Source organism: Gossypium arboreum, chromosome 10 (genome assembly GCF_025698485.1).
Source record: "Gossypium arboreum isolate Shixiya-1 chromosome 10, ASM2569848v2, whole genome shotgun sequence".
Taxonomy (NCBI): Eukaryota; Viridiplantae; Streptophyta; class Magnoliopsida; order Malvales; family Malvaceae; genus Gossypium; species Gossypium arboreum.
In genome coordinates this window covers 116861544-116882317 of record NC_069079.1, presented here as the reverse complement: position 1 = coordinate 116882317, position 20774 = coordinate 116861544, and the positions used below count along the sequence as shown (strand labels likewise).

Sequence of the window (20774 nt, the reverse complement as noted above, 5' to 3'; positions counted from 1 at the left end):
AATCTTTAAACATTAACTCCGAATTAAAACCTTCAACGCGCCACTCTCAACCATATCGGTAACATTTGATGCTGCAAAACCGGAATTTTTTCACACCATTACTCCCGTTGAGCAGGTCGAAGATTTTGACATATAAATATTTATGACAGAAACCTTAATTAGTCCATGCATGTCTGCAAATGGAATATATATATACATATATATATACATATATTAACAGCGTTGTACTCATGTTACTAATTAAATAGATTAAAGATGCCTTGTGATAAAGATATCATCCATCATAGACGTGGGAGAATTTTATATATATAGTTGCCAGCCAAACAGAAACTCCAAGATCCAAGATTCTCCAATTAATCCGACTTAGTGCCTCCCATTTTCTAGTTCTAAAAAGGCTTCAAAGTTCATACATTCCAGCTATAAAAACCCTTTGCTCCCTTTGCCACCTTCATCGGCAGTTTCAGCTTAATTTCTCACCAACAAAAAACTCATTTTATCAATCACTTCAAATCATTTTCTTTTGGGAAATGGCTTCTAATGTTAAAGCATCAACTGCTCTTGTTCTTTCTCTTAACCTTCTTTTCTTTGCTTTTGTAAGCTCTCACAATGTCGAAAACCCCGTTTATATTCATCCCGGAGATGTGTACCATAATGGCAGAATCACTCATGGTCATCCCGGTACATGCAATCCCCTAAATCTCGGTGTATGCGTTGGCCTGTTGGGTTTGGTGGATGTTAATCTCGGAAACGTACCTACAGAACCATGTTGCAGCGTGATTGAAGGATTGGTCGATCTTGAAGCTGCAGTTTGCCTTTGCACTGCTGTCAGAGCCAATGTGTTGGGCATTCCCATCGACCTTCCTATTTCATTGAGCCTCTTACTCAATAAATGTGGAAGAGAAGTAGCTACGGAATACATTTGCAGCCCTTAAATAGCCTTCTTCCCCACATTGTTTGATTTAAATGTGTCTTGAAGTTTCCGTTTTTTATTTGTTCCATTTTTTTATGTTTCCTTTCTGATTAACTCTTTGTATTGTTGCTCATGAGTTGAGGAAGGCTTTTCAACCTTCCCTTTCATTTTTATTCTAAATAAAATGAAAATTTTATTTCAACAAAAAATTCTATTTTATCATAATATTCAGTTTGAATGGGTGTTTTAAGGGGGAAAACTCTTAATTAATATTTTCAACATTATTTTTAATGTTATATGACTGCCAAGTGGATTTTTTATTTCAAAGTGTCAAACCAGTGAATTTAATAGAAGAATTTTAATTGCCGTGACTGTTGGACTTAAATTTCTAAATCCATAAAATACAGAGACTAGATTCCTCAAAATAAGCGTACAGATACTTGAGCATATTTTAACTTTCCAATTTTTATTTTAAAATTTGGTACAAACAATTAATCAATCCAACGCGAAGAGTGAAAACCGTACTAGTTTGTGTAAAAATATTGATTGCGTATTTTTATATTTCAGTTTTTTCCTAAATACTCATGTATACAAATTTTACTTGAAACTCTATTCTAATGTGCAATGTTATATATAAACTTTGATTTTGTGTAATTTGATTTGATTCAATTTTTATAAATCACTAGCACCATTAGCAATGTAACACCATTTTATATGTACATGTTGCATACACAAATATTTATATTTATGTGATGTAAAATAAAATAAATCGATGTATTTATTTCTTTAAATATATATAGTTGAATTAAAATCAAAGTTGCAAGAATACATTTGAACCACGATTAAATTTTCATGTGCATAATTGCACCAAATTAAAGTCGATGTATCAAAGTGCACTTTGAATCAAATTTCATGTACAATTTTGAGTTTTAATCATTTATTTAGAGATCAGCCACATTAAATATGTATACTTATTTCAAGTGTTTTACTGAGTTGGTGTGTAATGTGGGTTCCTATTTAAGTAATCAATTAAAGAAGGAAAAGTGCATGTGTTGAGCCGAGGGAAAGAAAACCTAAAAATATGGTAAATACACTTGTAGCCACATAGATAAGTTTCTCATTTTTTTCTTTTTTCACCTAAATATTAAAACTTAAAAAATGGTCGTTCAAATGTTAGTCTTTTTCTTTTATGGTCACCAGCCATTAAATGGCTAATGGGAAGATGATGTAGCGGATTATAAAATTGACATAAAAGAAACTTTAAATCTCAACCTTTATACACCGTGCCAAATTAGTCTTGATTCTAAAATTTTAACCCTCAATGTTCTCACATTGTGTAATTTGGTCTTCTTCTTCTTTTTCAATTTTTCAATTCTTTGTGACCCTTTTAACTAAAAAGCTAAAATATATATATATAAATCCATCAACTAAATTTGTTCGGAAATATAACAAAAACACTCGAAAATCCAAGATGATAATTTTCATCTTTTTTTCTTTCAAAATTAACCCTCAATGTCACAAATAAAAGTAAAATTGCAAGAGAGAGAGAAACCTAATTACACAATGTTTAAATGTTGAAGGTTAAGATTTTTAAGATCAAGTCTATATTGGCACAATGTAGAAATGTTCAGGGTTAAAGTTGCTATTATGCCAATTGTGAAAGATGTCAAGTTATCTTTTCGTTAGTAATTTAACAGCTGATGACCGAAAAAGAAAAATTCGAATAATTCGGTGACCAAAAAAGAAAATGTCAAATAGTTGGGTGATCATTTTGTAACTTTTTGTAGTTGGGTGACCATGATAACTCTCATCTTTAGAGTTATTTTAGTATAATTTTTATAGTATTTTAGGAGGTAAATTGAGCATTTAGGTTAAATTTTAGTACATTTTATAGTTTTTCTGATTAATTATATTTTATTTGAGTTTTATCATTTCCAGAGTTAGTTTGGATTCATGTGTTATCTTCCTCTCTATATTGTAGGTTTCAGATGAAGAATGGAGGGCCCGAAACACAGGGTAAAAAATAGTGAAGAGAAATCATTTGCTCCACCAAACTTGATTCAGTGTGGTGGAACACAATCTTCAATTAAGAATTTCAGATAGCAAGCAGCCCACTCCACTACGAATTCTATGTCTGGTGGAGCCAAGCAATTAATACCCTAAAAATAGAGGGTGATGTGATTAAGCGGAAAAGGAGAGGAAAACGAGTGAAAAAAAAAGCTAAGGAACAATTCTCTGACACCAAGGGGGACGTCAACCTTGCAAAGACGAGAAGAAAAAGAGATCTAGAACGTTTGCCTTTAGTTCGACGATCATTTTTATCTCTAGATTATTTTCCTTTTACCTTTTTTCTCAAAGCGAGTTTGTTATGAGTTTCTTCTTGTGATGTTTTCTCAACGCAACAAGAGCTAAAATCTATTTTCTTGGAATGATGATGAATCATACTTTTTAGTTAATTAAATATTTTGTCTTCAGTTGTTTTAATTATTTATTCAGCTTTAAACTTATTTAATCTGTTTCTCTGTCCACCAAGTTGTATTAATTTGGTGATCTTGATTTGTCGTAGAAGAGAAAAATTAAGGTTTAGGTCTAGACTAAATAGATTAGGGTTAACTTTAGTAGCGCTGACGAATGAGTTAATTTACAGCTAGGATAGGAATATACCTAATGCACAAATCAACCTAATAAGTTTTTTCGTAGTGCCTTTGCTCGATTTGCCTAGCATCGGAGTATAACTGGTGGTGATGGGGGATTAACTTAGCTCGATACTGGGAGGGTCTAGGTAATGCCACCTAATCATAGGTTAATAATTATGTAGACTGAACAATTGAATGAGAGACAATTGATTAACTGAATTAGGTAAATTAGAGTTCCAAGATCTTTCAGAATTGATTGAGAAACTTAGTAATTTTTATTTTTATTTTTCGTAGTTTAGTGAAATCTCTTTAATTCCTTTATTTTAACTTTAGTAGTAATTAGAATTTCTTTTCTTGATCCGGATTAGATAAAATTGGTTAATTAGTATTTAGCAGCTTAGAATTTGGTCCTCATAGGAACGGTATCATCTTATCACTTTATTACTTGATCAGTACGTGCACTTACATAACAAATTTTTTCACAAGAAACCAAAAAAGAAATTAACTAGTAGTGGAGTGGCGACCAATTTTTTTTTTTTTTGCTCAATGAAGAAATTACAAATTTCAGCAGTTGCAAGAAATGCAACCATGGTACAAAATGCAAACATTCCCCCATCAAAAAAGACCCTTACCCAAGTACCAAAACCAACCACAAACTAGTAACAGCAAACAATCACCCACCAGAACCCCAAAATCCCTATTTGATAAACAAAACTCAAAACAAAAACAAAAAATAACACAAAAAAACCTGATAACTCCACATAACATCTTACCAACTCGCCTGAAGAAACACGTGAAAGCCAAATCAACTACGTCTTCGATCTGCTCTATGCCAATACAGAGATGCCAAATCTGGTATCTTCGATCTACTCTCTGACAATACAAAGATGTCGAATCTGCTGTCTTCAACTTGTTCCCTATAAACACAGGGATACCATGTTGAAATCTTCGATCTGCATCGCTGTAAGCACAGGAGTGTCAGATCTGTTATCTTCGATCTGTTCCCTATAAAAACAGGGATGCCAAATCTGCTATCTTCAACTTGTTCCCTATAAACACAGGGATGCCATGCTGAAATCCTCGATTTGCTTCGCTGTAAGCACAGGAGTGTCAAATCTATTATCTTCGATCTGTTCCCTATAAACACAGGGATGCCAAATCTGCTATCTTCAACTTGTTCCCTATAAACACAGGGATGCCATGCTGAAATCCTCGATCTGCTTCGCTGTAAGCACAGGAGTGTCAGATCTGTTATCTTCGAACTATTCCCTATAAACACAGGGATGCCAAATCTTGTTTCTTTGATCTACATTGTAACACCCCAAACCCGTGACCGTCACCGGATTTGACCACGTGGTGTTACCGGTCTTACTTCCCTTATTACTCTCTTTGTAATATTTGATTGCTGTTTCAGGCAGGCTAGCTAACTGCGTCACTGTCGCCTTAAAAATCATATCTCGAGTTTCAAAACTCGAAAACTGATTCTGTAAATTTTCCCTGAATTTAGACTCATATATCTATCCATGGATTTATTTCTAGAATTTTTAGTCGGGCCAATTGGTACAGTTTATTAGTTAAAGTCGCCCATGTTACAGGGGTCGACTACACTGACCTTCGCGCATTACGACCTGGATATCTTCTCGTACAGAGCTTCAATGCTCATTCCGTTTGTTTCTAATGAAACTAGACTCAAAGGGGAATCTGAAAATATAAGGAACGACTTCTAATTCCTTCTGGATAATTTATGGTAAATTTTCAAAGTCGAGACAGGGATCCAGAAACCGTTCTGGCCCTGTCTCACGAGAACTTTAATATCTCTCAGTATACTGCTCATACGGTCGTTTCGTTTCGTCCATATGAAAATAGGTTCATCAAGGTTCAATTTCATAATTTATTCACTATTTAATTCTACTTCTACTATTTTTAGTGATTTTTCAATCTCATATCACTGCTGCTGTCCGCAACAGTTACTGCAGAGACTATGCCAATTTCATGAATCTTTCCTTGGCCTTACTAATCATCCATTATACATGACACAAATTATGGCCACCTTATCAAAATTAAAGTTTCTAAGACTCGTGGCTATAGGTTCTAGCATCCCACTCAACGACCACATAGGCCATTTTCACATGGCTTAAAGTTTACAACCCACAATTCAACAAAACAAAATAGCCTATACATGCCAAATGTTCTCCTAGTTCAACTACGAAGACAATACCAAAAGATTTCCAGCCGGTGTGATGACTTCAACGACGGTTCCGAGCACGCAAACAATACGAGTCCAAGAGACCTAAAATGGGTGACAAGAAAACACCGAGTGAGTTTATAACTCAGTAAGTCATAAGCATTCAACAACCATCCATTTATAAAGTTGCCACAACATGAAACAATAAACGAGGCTAGGTACTCATCCATATCAAAACTATACCATAATTCCTCGGACCTTTCGGTTCAATCTCATACCAAGTCATACATCCACATTTCATATTCCACACAACAAGATATTTAAGGCATTTTCACACACTAACTCATTTCCACCACAACCATACAATTTCAATCATCACATAGATTTAAAGCTTACCAAGCTCAACCCCGAGCATGAACATATTGCCTATTCGTCATGAGCTCAAGGTACTTACCCGATCCGCTGCCCATACTCAACTCGATAGAGACACACCCTCCATATAATTGTTCGATCGGAGATATATATATATATATATATATATATATATATAAATACGCACACACGATGCTTAATACTCGATTTCGCACACTTAGTGCCATGCGATTTAAGCCCGCACACATAGTGCCATACCCTTCGAGCTCGCACACTTAGTGCCATATATTTCCAGCATGCACACTTAGTGCCATATATTTCCAGCATGCACACTTAGTGCCAATCTCGTCACCGTACACTCGTATTGCCCGCACACTTAGTGCCGAAAGCAACTTCCTACACATTTCACTATTTCTTTTACATTCAACAAATGTCATCATTCCATACACATACATTTTCATTTATATATATATATATCATCCCATTAAACACAATTGCATAAATTTTACAATCATTTAAGCAATATCAAATATGTGCTTAATGACTTACCTCGGATGTTGTCGTCGTCTTCAACGGCTATTCAATTACTTTGTCTTTCCCCTTGTCCAACTTTGATCCTTTGAGTTCTTGAGCTAAATCAAACAAATTTACTTCTCAATCAAACACACACATACGGCAACCATATTTTGCTTTTAACACATTCGGTCACTTGGGTGACCTATTTAACTTTCAAGCATTCATTTCAATTCTTAGTTAAATAATGCGAATACCATTAACTACTAATGCCACACACTCACATATGCATAAAATTAACCCTACATGACCTATAGCTCATTCGGTCATTCGTCTTTCAAGCTTATCAAGCTTCATATCATGCTTCCTTGGCGAATATACATATAAGCACAATGTAGCATTTTATTCACTTCACGATACATTCGGCCTTGGCATAATTTTCATTAAAATCCTATTAGCCACTTTTAAAATGCCAATGTTACAAGAAAGGTTACCCAAATTCACATTCGCAACTACACATACACAAGCCAATTTTTCTTCCTATCATCAAATTTAACACGAATCACAAACTTAAACCCTCAATAGCTACTATGGCGAATAGATCCTTTCTATTCCATTTAACTACCATAAATTTAAAGTATTTAAATCAAGTTCATGAGTTTCTAATGCAAGAATTAGGCCAACCTACTAACCTTAACACCCACATTCAGCAAGTGACCACATACACACTCTCATAGCGAATTTCCATATTACCAAAATCCTCAATACACATATTCCCTTATTCAACTTCAATTTAAGCTCCCTACTCACAAAACACAAGGAATAGAAATCATCTTCTAAGTTTCCTACCTTAGCCGAATGGCCAAATCACCACAAGGATCTAAATTCACACATGGGCTCAATCAAAGACCTATCCATCAACTAAATTTTATGAAATCTCAAAGAATTTACTTAAAACTTACCTCAATCAAACAAGTAGAAGACCGAATACCTAGCTTCTTCCCCCCTTTTCTCTTCCTTTAGTTCATGGCAAGAAGAACAAAACATAACCAAATTTCTCCTTTCTTTCTTTTATCAATTTCCTTCTTCTATTCGCCAAGACACCCAAGGATGAGCAACAAAACTTTTTTCTTTCTTTCTTTGCTTAGTCACGGCAATGGGGCATCCACACACATTATTTCTTTTTTTTTGTCAACATTTTCTTTAATGCTAGCTTTTTATTTTATTGCTTCATACATACCTCACTAACCAAACATGTTAGAAACATGTTTCCTTTGCCCATCAACACCCATCTTGGCCGGCCACTATAGAATAATTTGGGAAATTTGACATGCAAGGACAACCTTTCCTAGTATGCATCAATAGGCCACTTCAACATTTGCCTATCACATTTCTAAGTTTTTTCACACAAGTCCTATTTAGCAAAATTCACTTAAAATTTTCAAAATTCAAACATGAAATTTTCACACATGCATATGTACATATAATGAGCATCAATTATGATGGTTAATTATTTTTATGACTCGGTTTAGTGGTCCCGAAACCACTCTCCGACTAGGGTCAATTTAGGGCTGTCACAACTCTCCCCCACTTAAGAAATTTTCGTCCCGAAAATCTTACCGGTAAATAGGCTCGGGTATCGCTCTTTCATAGAGTCCTCAAGTTCCCAAGTGGCTTCTTCAATTCCGTGTTTATGCCACAACACCTTCACCAATGGGATTTTCTTATTGCGCAACTCTTTTACTTCGCGCATCAAAATGCGAACCGGCTCTTCTTCATAACTCAAATTAGGCTGAACCTCGACCTCAGATGGAGTAATTACGTGTGTCGGGTCAGACCTATATCGTCGAAGCATCGAGACATGGAAAATGTTGTGAATCTTTTCAAGATCAGGGGGTAAAATTAATCGGTACGCTACTGGCCCAACTCGTTCGGATACTTCATACGGACCGATGAACCTCGGACTCAATTTGCCCTTACGGCCAAATCTAAGCACCTTCTTCCAGGGTGAGACTTTGAGAAATACCTTGTCTCCAACCTGATATTCAATGTCTTTCCTTTTCAAATCCGCATCGACTTTTGGCAATCCAGCGACCTTCAAACTTTCACGAATTACTCGAACTTTCGCTTCGGTATCCTTAATCAAATCAACCGAAGATTTTACCTTGATAAGTTCATCCGAATAATGGGGTACGGCATTTACGACCGTATAAAGCCTCGTAAGGCGCCATCTTAATACTTGATTGAAAGCTATTGTTGTGGCGAATTCAATCAAAGGCAAATATCTTTCCCATAAACCACTAAACTCAAGGATACAACATCTCAACATATCCTCAAGGATTTGAATTATCCGTTCGGATTGACCATCGGTTTGGGGATGAAAGCGATTGCTAAAATGCGACTTGGTACCCAAAGCCTCTTGCAATTTCTTCCAAAATCGTGATGTAAATCTTGGGTCTCTATCCGATATGATAGAAACAGGTACCCCATGCAATCGAACAATTTGGGAGACGTATAATTCTGCCAATTTATCGAGCGAAAAATCGGTGCGGACAGGGATAAAATGAGCCGACTTAGTCAATCTATCAACAACAACCCAAATCGCATCCTTCTTACTCGCTGACAATGGCAGTCCGGGCACAAAGTCCATGGTGACTCGATCCCATTTCCACTCGGGTATCGTGATCGGCTGAAGTAATCCCGATGGCACTTGATGTTCCGCTTTCACTTGTTGACATATCAGACACCTTGAAACAAATTCAGAAATGTCTCGTTTCATACCGGGCCACCAAAATTGGCGTTTCAGGTCATTGTACATTTTAGTACTACCCGGGTGGATTGACATTCGACTACTAGCACCTCCTCGGGTGAAACGGATAAATGAGCATCCATCGCTCTCAAAGCAAACAGTGCCTTGCGACTTAAAGCATCGGCCACCACGTTGGCCTTTCCCGGGTGATACTCAATGATGAGTTCATAGTCTTTCAACAACTCAAGCCAACGTCTTCGTCGCAGGTTTAAATCTCTTTGAGTCATCAAATATTTGAGACTCTTGTTGTTCGAATAAATATGACACCTTTCTCCAAACAAGTAATGCCGCCATATTTTCAAGGCGAACACTATGGTCGCTAGTTCAAGGTCATGGGTCGATAGTTTCTCTCATGCGACTCTAGTTATCTCGACGCGTAAGCCACAACTCGACCTTCTTGCATCAACACACAACCTAACCCAAGCAAGGATGCGTCATCAGATATGACAAACTCTTTCTGGGACTCATTTGTACTAATCTGGGGCCTCGGTTAAACAGTTTTTTTTTTTTTTAGTCGATCGAAACTTTCTTGACAGCGTTCCGACCACTCGAACTTAACATCTTTTTGAAGTAGTTTTGTCATCGGTGCAGCTATCACCGAAAAACCTTTCACAAATCGTCGATAGTATCCGCAAGCCCCAAAAGCTCCTAACCCGGTAACATTCCTCGGAGGTTTCCAATCGACTATGGCCGAAATTTTGTTCGGGTCCACCCTGACACCCGAGGCGGACACCACGTGTCTCAAAAAGCTAACCTCTCTCAACCAAAATTCACATTTACTGAACTTTGCGTATAACTGCTTATCTCGTAAAACTTGCAACACTAGCCTCAGGTGTTCAGCATGTTCAGTTTCATCTCTCGAATAGACCAAAATGTCATCGATAAATACAACTACGAACCGATCCAAGTATGGCCTGAAAATTCTATTCATTAAATCCATAAATACTGCGGGGCATTAGTGATCCCAAATCGCATCACCAAGAATTCGTAGTGACCGTACCTCTTTTCACGAACAATCTTGGTGCGCCCATGGAGAAAAACTCGGTCGAGCGAAACCTCTATCCGTCAATTCTTGCAATTGAACCTTCAATTCCTTTAATTCCGTTAATGCCATACGATCACGGGGCTATTGAAATCGTCGTAGTACCGGTACAACCGATGCGAATTCCACTTCTCGAACCGGTGGCAATCCGGTAACTCCTCGGAAAAACATCTGAATACTCACAAACCACTGGTACCGATTCGAGTTTCCTTTCCGTCTCTTTACTTTCAAGCACATATGCAAGGTATGTTTCACACCCTTTTTCATATGTCTCCGGCGGTCATAGAAGATATTATCGGGCACTCCTTTTAAATCGATGACTCTACTCGGACTACCTCATTATTTGCACTCCTCAAATCAATGGTTTTCCTTTGCGTCCACCAACGCATCATGTCTGATCACCAATCCATACCAAGAATAACATCGAATTCATCAAATGGTAGAAGCATCAAATCAGTAGGAAAACAGATTCTCGAATTATTAGGGGCATCTCTTGCACACTTTATCAACGAATGCGTATTGACCCAAAGGGTTTGACACCGATTACGAACTCGATGAGACTCAACAGGTAGAGTCTTCTTTGGATGCTAAGGTTTCACATACATATGAATGAGTAGAGGGGTCAATCAATGCAATCACACTAGTATCAAAGAGAGTAAAAGTACCGGTGATAACGTCGGGGAGGATGCCTCCTCTCGTGTGCGGATGGCATATGCTCTAGCAGAGCACGGGTTTGGATCGGACAGTAGTATTAGAGGCTCCTCTCGATTACCACCCCTACCTCCGAGAGATTCTCGGGGCCTACCTCCGGCCGTCGTTCCACTAGGTCTTGCACCTTGCGTCTTATTCCTCTCATCTAGCTCCGTACAATCTCTAATGAAGTGGTCCTTGAACCGCATCCATAATGAGCCCTATTACGGACTTACCCCAACATTCACCCGTGTGTCGTCTTCCACATTGGGGCATTCAGTCTCTCTTGACTATTATTGCCCACACTAGCTACCAAGTAGCTCGGAGTCCATCGATGGTCGTGCTCTAATGGAAATCCCGCGATCGCCCTCGACTTATTTGTGTCCTCTCGAACTTCTTTACAGTAGAAAATGGAGCTTTACACGTCGATCTTTTACGATAATCTCTAGCTTCAAATTCGGCCTTCTTCTTCTCCCTTCGAGCTCTTCCGCCTTGCGCTCGTTCAACTAGTGTTACGAATTCTTTTATCTCCAAAATACCCACCAAGAGCTTTAAATCTTCATTCAATCCCTCTTCAAATCTTTTGCACATAGCAACCTCATCAGCCACACTCCCGAGCATACCGACTAAGTCTTACGAACTCATGTTCAGATTCAGATCTGAATCATACGGCCTTGCTTGAGTTCCAAGAATTCCTTACGCTTTTGATCGATGAACCGTTGACTAATGTATTTCTTTCGAAATTCCGTTTGGAAGAAATCCCAAGTAACTTGTTCCTTTGGGACTATGGAAATTAAGGTCCTCCACCAATAGTAGGCTGAGTCTCGCAACAAAGATATAGCACACTTAAGACATTCATCGGGTGTGCATGACAGTTCATCAAACACTCTAATGGTGTTATCAAGCCAGAACTCGGCCTTTTCGGCATCATCAGTAACTATGGCCTTAAACTCCTCGGCCCCACGCTTCCTAATCAAGTCTACAGGTGGTTTACTCAGCCTCACAGGATCAGTAACTGATGGCATTACGGGCCCTTGGGGTGGATTATTTAAATTTGGGAATGGTTGGACAGCTGGATTGGTTCGGGCATATTGCGCGACCCACTCATTCATCATGGTGAAGAAGGCTTGTTTCGCCCCTTCATTTTGATTATTCGCGGATGACTGAGGCTCAACAGGCGGTGTCCCTTGTGCAGGAGCAGCCGCTACACTTTCAACGTCATCCGCCAATGGTCTCTCTACCCCGGGTTCCATTGCAAATCAAAACAAAAATTTCAACCGTCAGAAGTCATCACATTATTAAGCACTAACAATTTGGCATGTATAGCTAGACTCACACGCGCTATGGTAGTCCTAGAACCGACTAAACCATAGCTCTGATACCAATAAAATATAACACCCCAAACCCGTGACCGTCACCGGATTTGACCACGTGGTGTTACCGGTCTTACTTCCCTTATTACTCTCTTTGTAATATTTGATTGCTGTTCTAGGCAGGCTAGCTAACTGCGTCACTGTCGCCTTGAAAATCATATCTCGAGCTTCAAAACTCAGAAACTGATTCTGTAAATTTTCCCTGAATTTAGACTCATATATCTATCCATGGATTTATTTCTAGAATTTTTCGTCAGGCCAATTGGTACAGTTTATTAGTTAAAGTCGCCCATGTTACAGGGGTCGACTACACTGACCTTCGCCCATTACGACCTGGATATCTTCTCGTACAGAGCTTCAATGCTCATTCCGTTTGTTTCTAATGAAACTAGACTCAAAGGGGAATCTGAAAATATAAGGAACGACTTCTAATTCCTTCTGGATAATTTATGGTAAATTTTCAAAGTCGAGACAGGGGATCCAGAAACCGTTCTGGCCCTGTCTCACGAGAACTTTAATATCTCTCAGTATACTGCTCATACGGTCGTTTCGTTTCGTCCATATGAAAATAGGTTCATCAAGGTTCAATTTCATAATTTATTCACTATTTAATTCTACTTCTACTATTTTTAGTGATTTTTCAATCTCATATCACTGCTGCTGTCCGCAACAGTTACTGCAGTAGACTATGCCAATTTCATGAATCTTTCCTTGGCCTTACTAATCATCCATTATACATGACACAAATTATGGCCACCTTATCAAAATTAAAGTTTCTAAGACTCGTGGCTATAGGTTCTAGCATCCCACTCAACGACCACATAGGCCATTTTCACATGGCTTAAAGTTTACAACCCACAATTCAACAAAACAAAATAGCCTATACATGCCAAATGTTCTCCTAGTTCAACTACGAAGACAATACCAAAAGATTTCCAGCGGTGTGATGACTTCAACGACGGTTCCGAAACACATAAACAATACGAGTCCAAGAGACCTAAAATGGGTGACAAGAAAACACCGAGTGAGTTTATAACTCGAGAAGTCATAAGCATTCAACAACCATCCATTTATAAAGTTGCCACAACATGAAACAATAAACGAGGCTAGGTACTCATCCATATCAAAACTATACCATAATTCCTCGGACCTTTCGATTCAATCTCATACCAAGTCATACATCCACATTTCATATTCCACACAACAAGATATTTAAGGCATTTTCACACACTAACTCATTTCCACCACAACCATACAATTTCAATCATCACATAGATTTAAAGCTTACCAAGCTCAACCCCGAGCATGAACATATTGCCTATTCGTCATGAGCTCAAGGTACTTACCCGATCCGCTGTCCATACTCAACTCGATGGAGACACACCCTCCATATAATTGTTCGATCGGAGATATATATATATATATATATATATATATATATATATATAAATCGCACACACATTGCTTAATACTCGATTTCGCACACTTAGTGCCATGCGATTTAAGCCCGCACACATAGTGCCATACCCTTGAGCTCGCACACTTAGTGCCATATATTTCCAGCATGCACACTTAGTGCCATATATTTCTAGCATGCACACTTAGTGCCAATCTCGTCACCGTACACTCGTATTGCCGCACACTTAGTGCCGAAAGCAACTTCCTACACATTTCACTATTTCTTTTACATTCAACAAATGTCATCATTCCATACACATACATTTTCATTTATATATATATATATATATATATCATCCCATTAAACACAATTGCATAAATTTTACAATCATTTAAGCAATATCAAATATGTGCTTAATGACTTACCTCGGATGTTGTCGCATCGTCTTCAACGGCTATTCAATTACTTTGTCTTTCCCTTGTCCAACTTTGATCCTTTGAGTTCTTGAGCTAAATCAAACAAATTTACTTCTCAATCAAACACACACATACGGCAACCATATTTTGCTTTTAACACATTCGGTCACTTGGGTGACCTATTTAACTTTCAAGCATTCATTTCAATTCTTAGTTAAATAATGCGAATACCATTAACTACTAATGCCACACACTCACATATGCATAAAATTAACCCCTACATGACCTATAGCTCATTCGGTCATTCGTCTTTCAAGCTTATCAAGCTTCATATCATGCTTCCTTGGCCGAATATACATATAAGCACAATGTAGCATTTTATTCACTTCATGATACATTCGGCCTTGGCATAATTTTCATTAAAAATCCTATTAGCCACTTTTAAAATGCCAATGTTACAAGAAAGGTTACCCAAATTCACATTCAGCAACTACACATACACAAGCCAATTTTTCTTCCTATCATCAAATTTAACACGAATCACAAACTTAAACCCTCAATAGCTACTATGGCCGAATAGATCCTTTCTATTCCATTTAACTACCATAAATTTAAAGTATTTAAATCAAGTTCATGAGTTTCTAATGCAAGAATTAGGCCAACCTACTAACCTTAACACCCACATTCGGCAAGTGACCACATACACACTCTCATAGCCGAATTTCCATATTACCAAAATCCTCAATACACATATTCCCCTTATTCAACTTCAATTTAAGCTCCCTACTCACAAAACACAAGGAATAGAAATCATCTTCTAAGTTTCCTACCTTAGCCGAATGGCCAAATCACCACAAGGATCTAAATTCACACATGGGCTCAATCAAAGACCTATCCATCAACTAAATTTTATGAAATCTCAAAGAATTTACTTAAAACTTACCTCAATCAAACAAGTAGAAGACCGAATACCTAGCTTCTTCCCCCCTTTTTCTCTTCCTTTAGTTCATGGCAAGAAGAACAAAACATAACCAAATTTCTCCTTTCTTTCTTTTATCAATTTCCTTCTTCTATTCGCCAAGACACCCAAGGATGAGCAACAAAAACTTTTTCTTTCTTTCTTTGCTTAGTCACGGCAATGGGGCATCCACACATTATTTCTTTTTTTTGTCAACATTTTCTTTAATGCTAGCTTTTTATTTTATTGCTTCATACATACCTCACTAACCAAACATGTTAGAAACATGTTTCCTTTGCCCATCAACACCCATCTTGGCGGCCACTATAGAATAATTTGGGAAATTTGACATGCAAGGACAACCTTTCCTAGTATGCATCAATAGGCCACTTCAACATTTGCCTATCACATTTCTAAGTTTTCTCACACAAGTCCTATTTAGCAAAATTCACTTAAAATTTTCAAAATTCAAACATGAAATTTTCACACATGCATATGTACATATAATGAGCATCAATTATGATGGTTAATTATTTTTATGACTCGGTTTAGTGGTCCCGAAACCACTCTCCGACTAGGGTCAATTTAGGGCTGTCACATACATTGTCCCATAAAAGACATAACCTGTAGAATGCGTATGAGTTCATGCCTAATAATTAGGATGCTATGATCGAAGTGAGTCAAATTCTCCTAATTAGACATGTTATAACGCAAAATGTTATGAAAATGATTCCTATTTCAGATGTCATCACTCATTCCCTCATCGAAGTTTTATCTTTACTTCTCTCAAAGGATCATTCCTGCTCAGCCTGTAGGCTTGTATCATTCTTCAAATTCTACGACCCATTGAGAATATCTGTAAGATGATCTTTTCTTAAGATCAATATTGCTTAAAACGTTCAACCACCTTTTGGACTGAAGAAGAAAATCTCTCGAGTATCTCTAACCCATACATATGAGAATTCCTTAGACAATTGTCTTGTTTCAATTTCTTGTATTATCTAGAAATTTCCAGAGTAATATGCAAAACTTTGTTTGTGAAGATATTTTAGTTCATCTATTATTATTTCAATGCAACATGCTTTATGAATAATGGGAGACAAATAAATTGATCCTGAGGATAATTAGATTTGAATAAATTTGTCAAAAATACAAAGGAAATTAATCTGAAAGCCTATCTTTGAGAAGAATAAGAATCTAAAGATAGCAAATAGGACAAAAGTTAGATGCCCTAGATATCGTCGCTTGAGCGTTTATATGTCAGCTCCATGAAGACTTTCTTGAGTTCAACATGTGTTTAAAAGACCCAAAGTACTTTGTCGATGCCCCGATATGCAACGCGCCTCACTCTTCGTTGAATCAGATATAGCAAGATTACCGTGTAAGTTTCCAAATTTGAGTTGCCCTTTCGGGTTTTCAACTCAAAACCCCTTTGGTCTCAAGGCGCCCTTTGCGGGTTTTCACCTTGGCCTCTCCATTTTTCTTCTTTTTTCTATTTTTTATTTTTATTTTTATTTTTCTCTTTTCTTTTTTCTTTTTTCTTTTTGAAATAGAAGTCCCAAAGTGCCCTTTGCGAGTTTTCACCTTGGCTTCCCTTCTCCTCCAGACAAAGTACTCCTTGACCGAGTCCAAATTTACTAGATCAGATAAATTCTTCCTATCCATTTCTTGTTAAAATCAGTGCATCTCTAGAGAAAGCCCTCTTCGCAACATATGGCCTTTCCCAATTCGGCATCCTTTTGCATGGGAAGGATCTCTTTCAGCACAAAATTTCCTTTATGAAATTCTTTTGGACAAACCTTCTTTGTCATAAGTCTGTGTCATCCATTCTTGGTACATTTGCTTAGGATGAATACTTTCAAGTTAAGTTTACTAGAGGTATTCAATTCTTGACTCCATTAAAGCTTGGAGGAAAAATCTTGATTCATAAACCCATGAGAAAGGGATTGCCCCAAGGCGATCTGGTCATTATTTGTCAAACCCTACAAAAAGATTGTTCAATGATTCTCAGCAGACAAGAATGAAGTTACTGACTTTATCCTTCAACCTAGAAAGCTGAGGTACAGAGATTACTCCCGGAGCATACATCTCATCATGACTCGATGATGTTTCTGAAGCATCCCTAATCTTCATAAATTACCCCCAACTGTGAAGCTGCCAAATGAGCATAGCAAATAGGAGCCACAACAAATATGGCTGTGGTGCTCCTTTGATACATATAGGATAGAGAATGAACAAACTCTCGTAGATCATCAGCCAAAAACCTAGCCTGGTCTAAGAGAACATGATAGTCGGTCTGCCTCGTGATTCCAATCATTCCAGCATGGGTACCAAGGTAAAAAATCATTGTTCTTTGGATGGCATACTTTGTTGTCAATGACAGTACCATGTAGCACATTGTCAAGAGATCCCTGCTGAAAAAAAAATTGGTATGATGGTTTTTCGTACAACAATAACCACAATCTTTAGGGTTCCACTTCTCGTCAAGGAACTTGCAAGCCTCAACAACTTGATCAAAACTTGATTGAATTGAGACTCCCTAACCCCATCCTTTAAAATAATGATTTGACAGGTTTCCTCTTCCCTGAACTTGTATAGAAGTCTAAGAGAGCTTCCTTCATGATACCGTCATCCACTTTGTTAAAAACTGGTTTTGAAGAAAGAATCTATCATTTTAAGCTTCAGAGACTGTGTATGACCTAATGCCCCATAGCTAGAAATCAATGGCCACCACTTAGAGCTAACCATCGCAGCTATTGACGGTACATCAGACTGCTCAGGAAAGCCAAACAATGCACCCATTCCAAGGATGATGGTTGGAACCTTTGAAACAACTGGAATTGAAGGTGTTTGCCCCAGCGTAAGCATAGAGAGTAGGCAGTAGTTTCTTATGCCAATTTTACCAGTCTCGGTCATCTTCTGTAATTTGTTTTTTTCTTCTTTTTTTTTCTTTTGGCAACTTTTGTTGTACTGTGGTATGGCACATTATCTTTGAAAAGACTACAAACTTTTGGCATTATGCAGTTATATATAATCTCTTGTTTTTTTTTTTGAAATGGATGACTTTTGACTTTGTAATATTGGCATATGAAGCTATCTCCCTCTCTTAATGGAGTAGTTGACGTCCACAAAGATGAGTCATTGTCAGCTTGAAACTTTTGACGAGCTCGGGCCCATAACATACATGCCCCATAAGTCTTGACTCCTTTAAATTTGGCATTCATTGTACAACTGATGCGATCCCTTTCCATGGTGGACCAACAGTGCCCCAAAACCTCATGTTTATCCTGGCAATTGCAAATCCTTATGCATGCGTCTTTGGACCATATTTTTGAATTCCCATAATAGTCTCAACAAGGTCTTGTTTTGTCTCCTCAGCTAATTCCAATTTCTCAATCTTTCCTTCCTTTAAGGCTATATTTCCTACCACCACTTCATGGGGTAAAAACCATTTTCAACAAATTCAGAACCAAGTCACAATTTCTGTCACCTTCAAAGTACTGAGATTCCTCTAAACACATATCGCACTCAAAAGGAACTCTGAATCTATAATATCGTTGCCCGTGTCATTGATATCTAGGGATCTATAATAGGCACACAAAAGAATATACAAGGAATAAATGAATTCAAGAATGACTATTTACATGAAATGAAAATTTATAAAGAATGTCAAAGGTCAAAAGAATTAGAATGAAAGAATATTTACTCGAATAAATAATAAAAGTATGTTTTATTGAAAATAAAAATGTCTGAACATGAGCCCACTTCTCAAAAGAAATCTCATTACTCCTAGGCTTTAGAGTAACAAGAGTGTTCTGAATATTACTCCGTAAAATTCCTAAAGATTACAGGAAGTTCTTCTGCAGTCCAATTGTTTAAAGAACTTCCTGGTTCGTAAGGGCGAATGCCCTCAAGGTTTCTTTGTTCAGTCCCTTCCTCATGTATGACATTGATGGGATGATTTTTATTTCCAAACACCCCCTTCTCCGGGAAAGCTATCCCTCCTGACACAAAAGTCTGGGATATGTAAGGGAACGTCGTTAATTCCCATTCAACTTCTTTTTCACTCAGCCGTGAACCTCTTCTCTCTCACTCTTTTTCTTTCTCTTTTTAATAACTTTAACTAATTAGGGTTTCTTTATGGATTTAAATGCATGTGATGTGATGCAATGCAAATGCATGAATGCAAAAGAAAAGGAGATGTTGATCTTGAATTCAATTCCATTAGAATAACTTTTCTAGAAAACAGATTTCTTTACATAAAAATAGATTACATATATGGTCTTGCCCTTTATATTCCAAGTAAAAGCTAATCTTTTCTTCATGGTTGAATCCTGTAAATTCTCTAAAAGATGCCTTTGCTAGCTCCTTATTGCTTAATCTGAGCCTCGATCTCTTGCTCGCTTATCTCCATGATACTCATCAAAAAGTACCGGCTCTTGGATAATCTTCGTTGGCAATCAAGTCATGTATTCCTTCGTGGACTTCCGGCTTTCTCTCGTCGTGCTCTTGGATAACCTTTGTTGGCTTGAATCTCTGGCAATCATGTATTCCTCCATGGACTATCAGCTTTCTCTCGTCGTTTATTTGGACTATATTCAGACGACCGCACTATAATCTACTTTATCAAGAAATTCGTTTCCTTATGACAAACTATTCTGTTTAGGAATCAAATTTCAAATCAACACATTCTTTTCTTTGATGTAATGTAATGCAAATGCATGAATGCAAAAAGGTATCGATCTCGATTCAATCTCATTTAGAAAACTTTATTTAGAAAAAGAATATCTTTACATATAAATGGATTACAAATACGCTTTTTCCCTAATGCCCAAAGTTTTAAAACAAACTCTTAGCCACGATCTGATTGTATCTCATATTGGTGCTCAATATGTCAGCCTGTACTGCCAATGTCTGTAAATAATCAGCTACCCCCTGAGTTTGAGCTACGACCTCACTTGTGGGGTAATCCGTGCAGCTAGGGACACCTCCTCTAATACCTGTGAAATTGTTCTGATTATCCTGAGAGAAAATGGTGAACAAGCGGCATCAACATTCATGATATGTTGCCTTAAAATGATATCCTATATCCTCAATGCTTCTTGAGAGTTTTCAGATTTCTGCTCCCGCAGAGCATTGCTTGTATGGGTATCCTCGTAGCATAGCTAATCTCTACTTTAAAGGTCTTTAAATGATATGGTCTTCTTTAATCTCATTGTTTTGCGTCCATTTTGACAGACCATCAGGGCTTGCATTTCCATTGTCTCTGATAAGTGCAACATAGTAAACTCATGCTTGTTGTTTGGTAGCGGTCCTATAGTAAATGAGCTTTTTACCATTATAGGCAAAATTATTTCCATCCAACTCATTTTTGTAGGTCTCATGCACTCTATCAATCACTTTCCTTCCAATACCCTTACCATCCACATGGCAACCGTCTTCATATGAAAGAGAAATGCTATAATGGTAGA

General features: G+C 37.5%; 1 protein-coding gene across 1 annotated transcript; it reads left to right on the top strand.

Moving 5' to 3' along the window:
* The first annotated feature begins 527 nt into the window (after positions 1–527).
* LOC108465245 (putative lipid-binding protein AIR1) lies at positions 528–932 on the top strand. The gene has a single exon (XM_017765569.2). It carries the CDS (start codon positions 528–530, stop codon positions 930–932), a length of 405 nt encoding a protein of 134 aa, XP_017621058.1.
* Positions 933–20774: the final 19842 nt, after the last annotated feature.

Excerpts from the sequence above, each read along its gene's own strand:
- LOC108465245 (XM_017765569.2), top strand. The coding sequence starts at position 528 with ATGGCTTCTAATGTTAAAGCATCAACTGCTCTTGTTCTTTCTCTTAAC.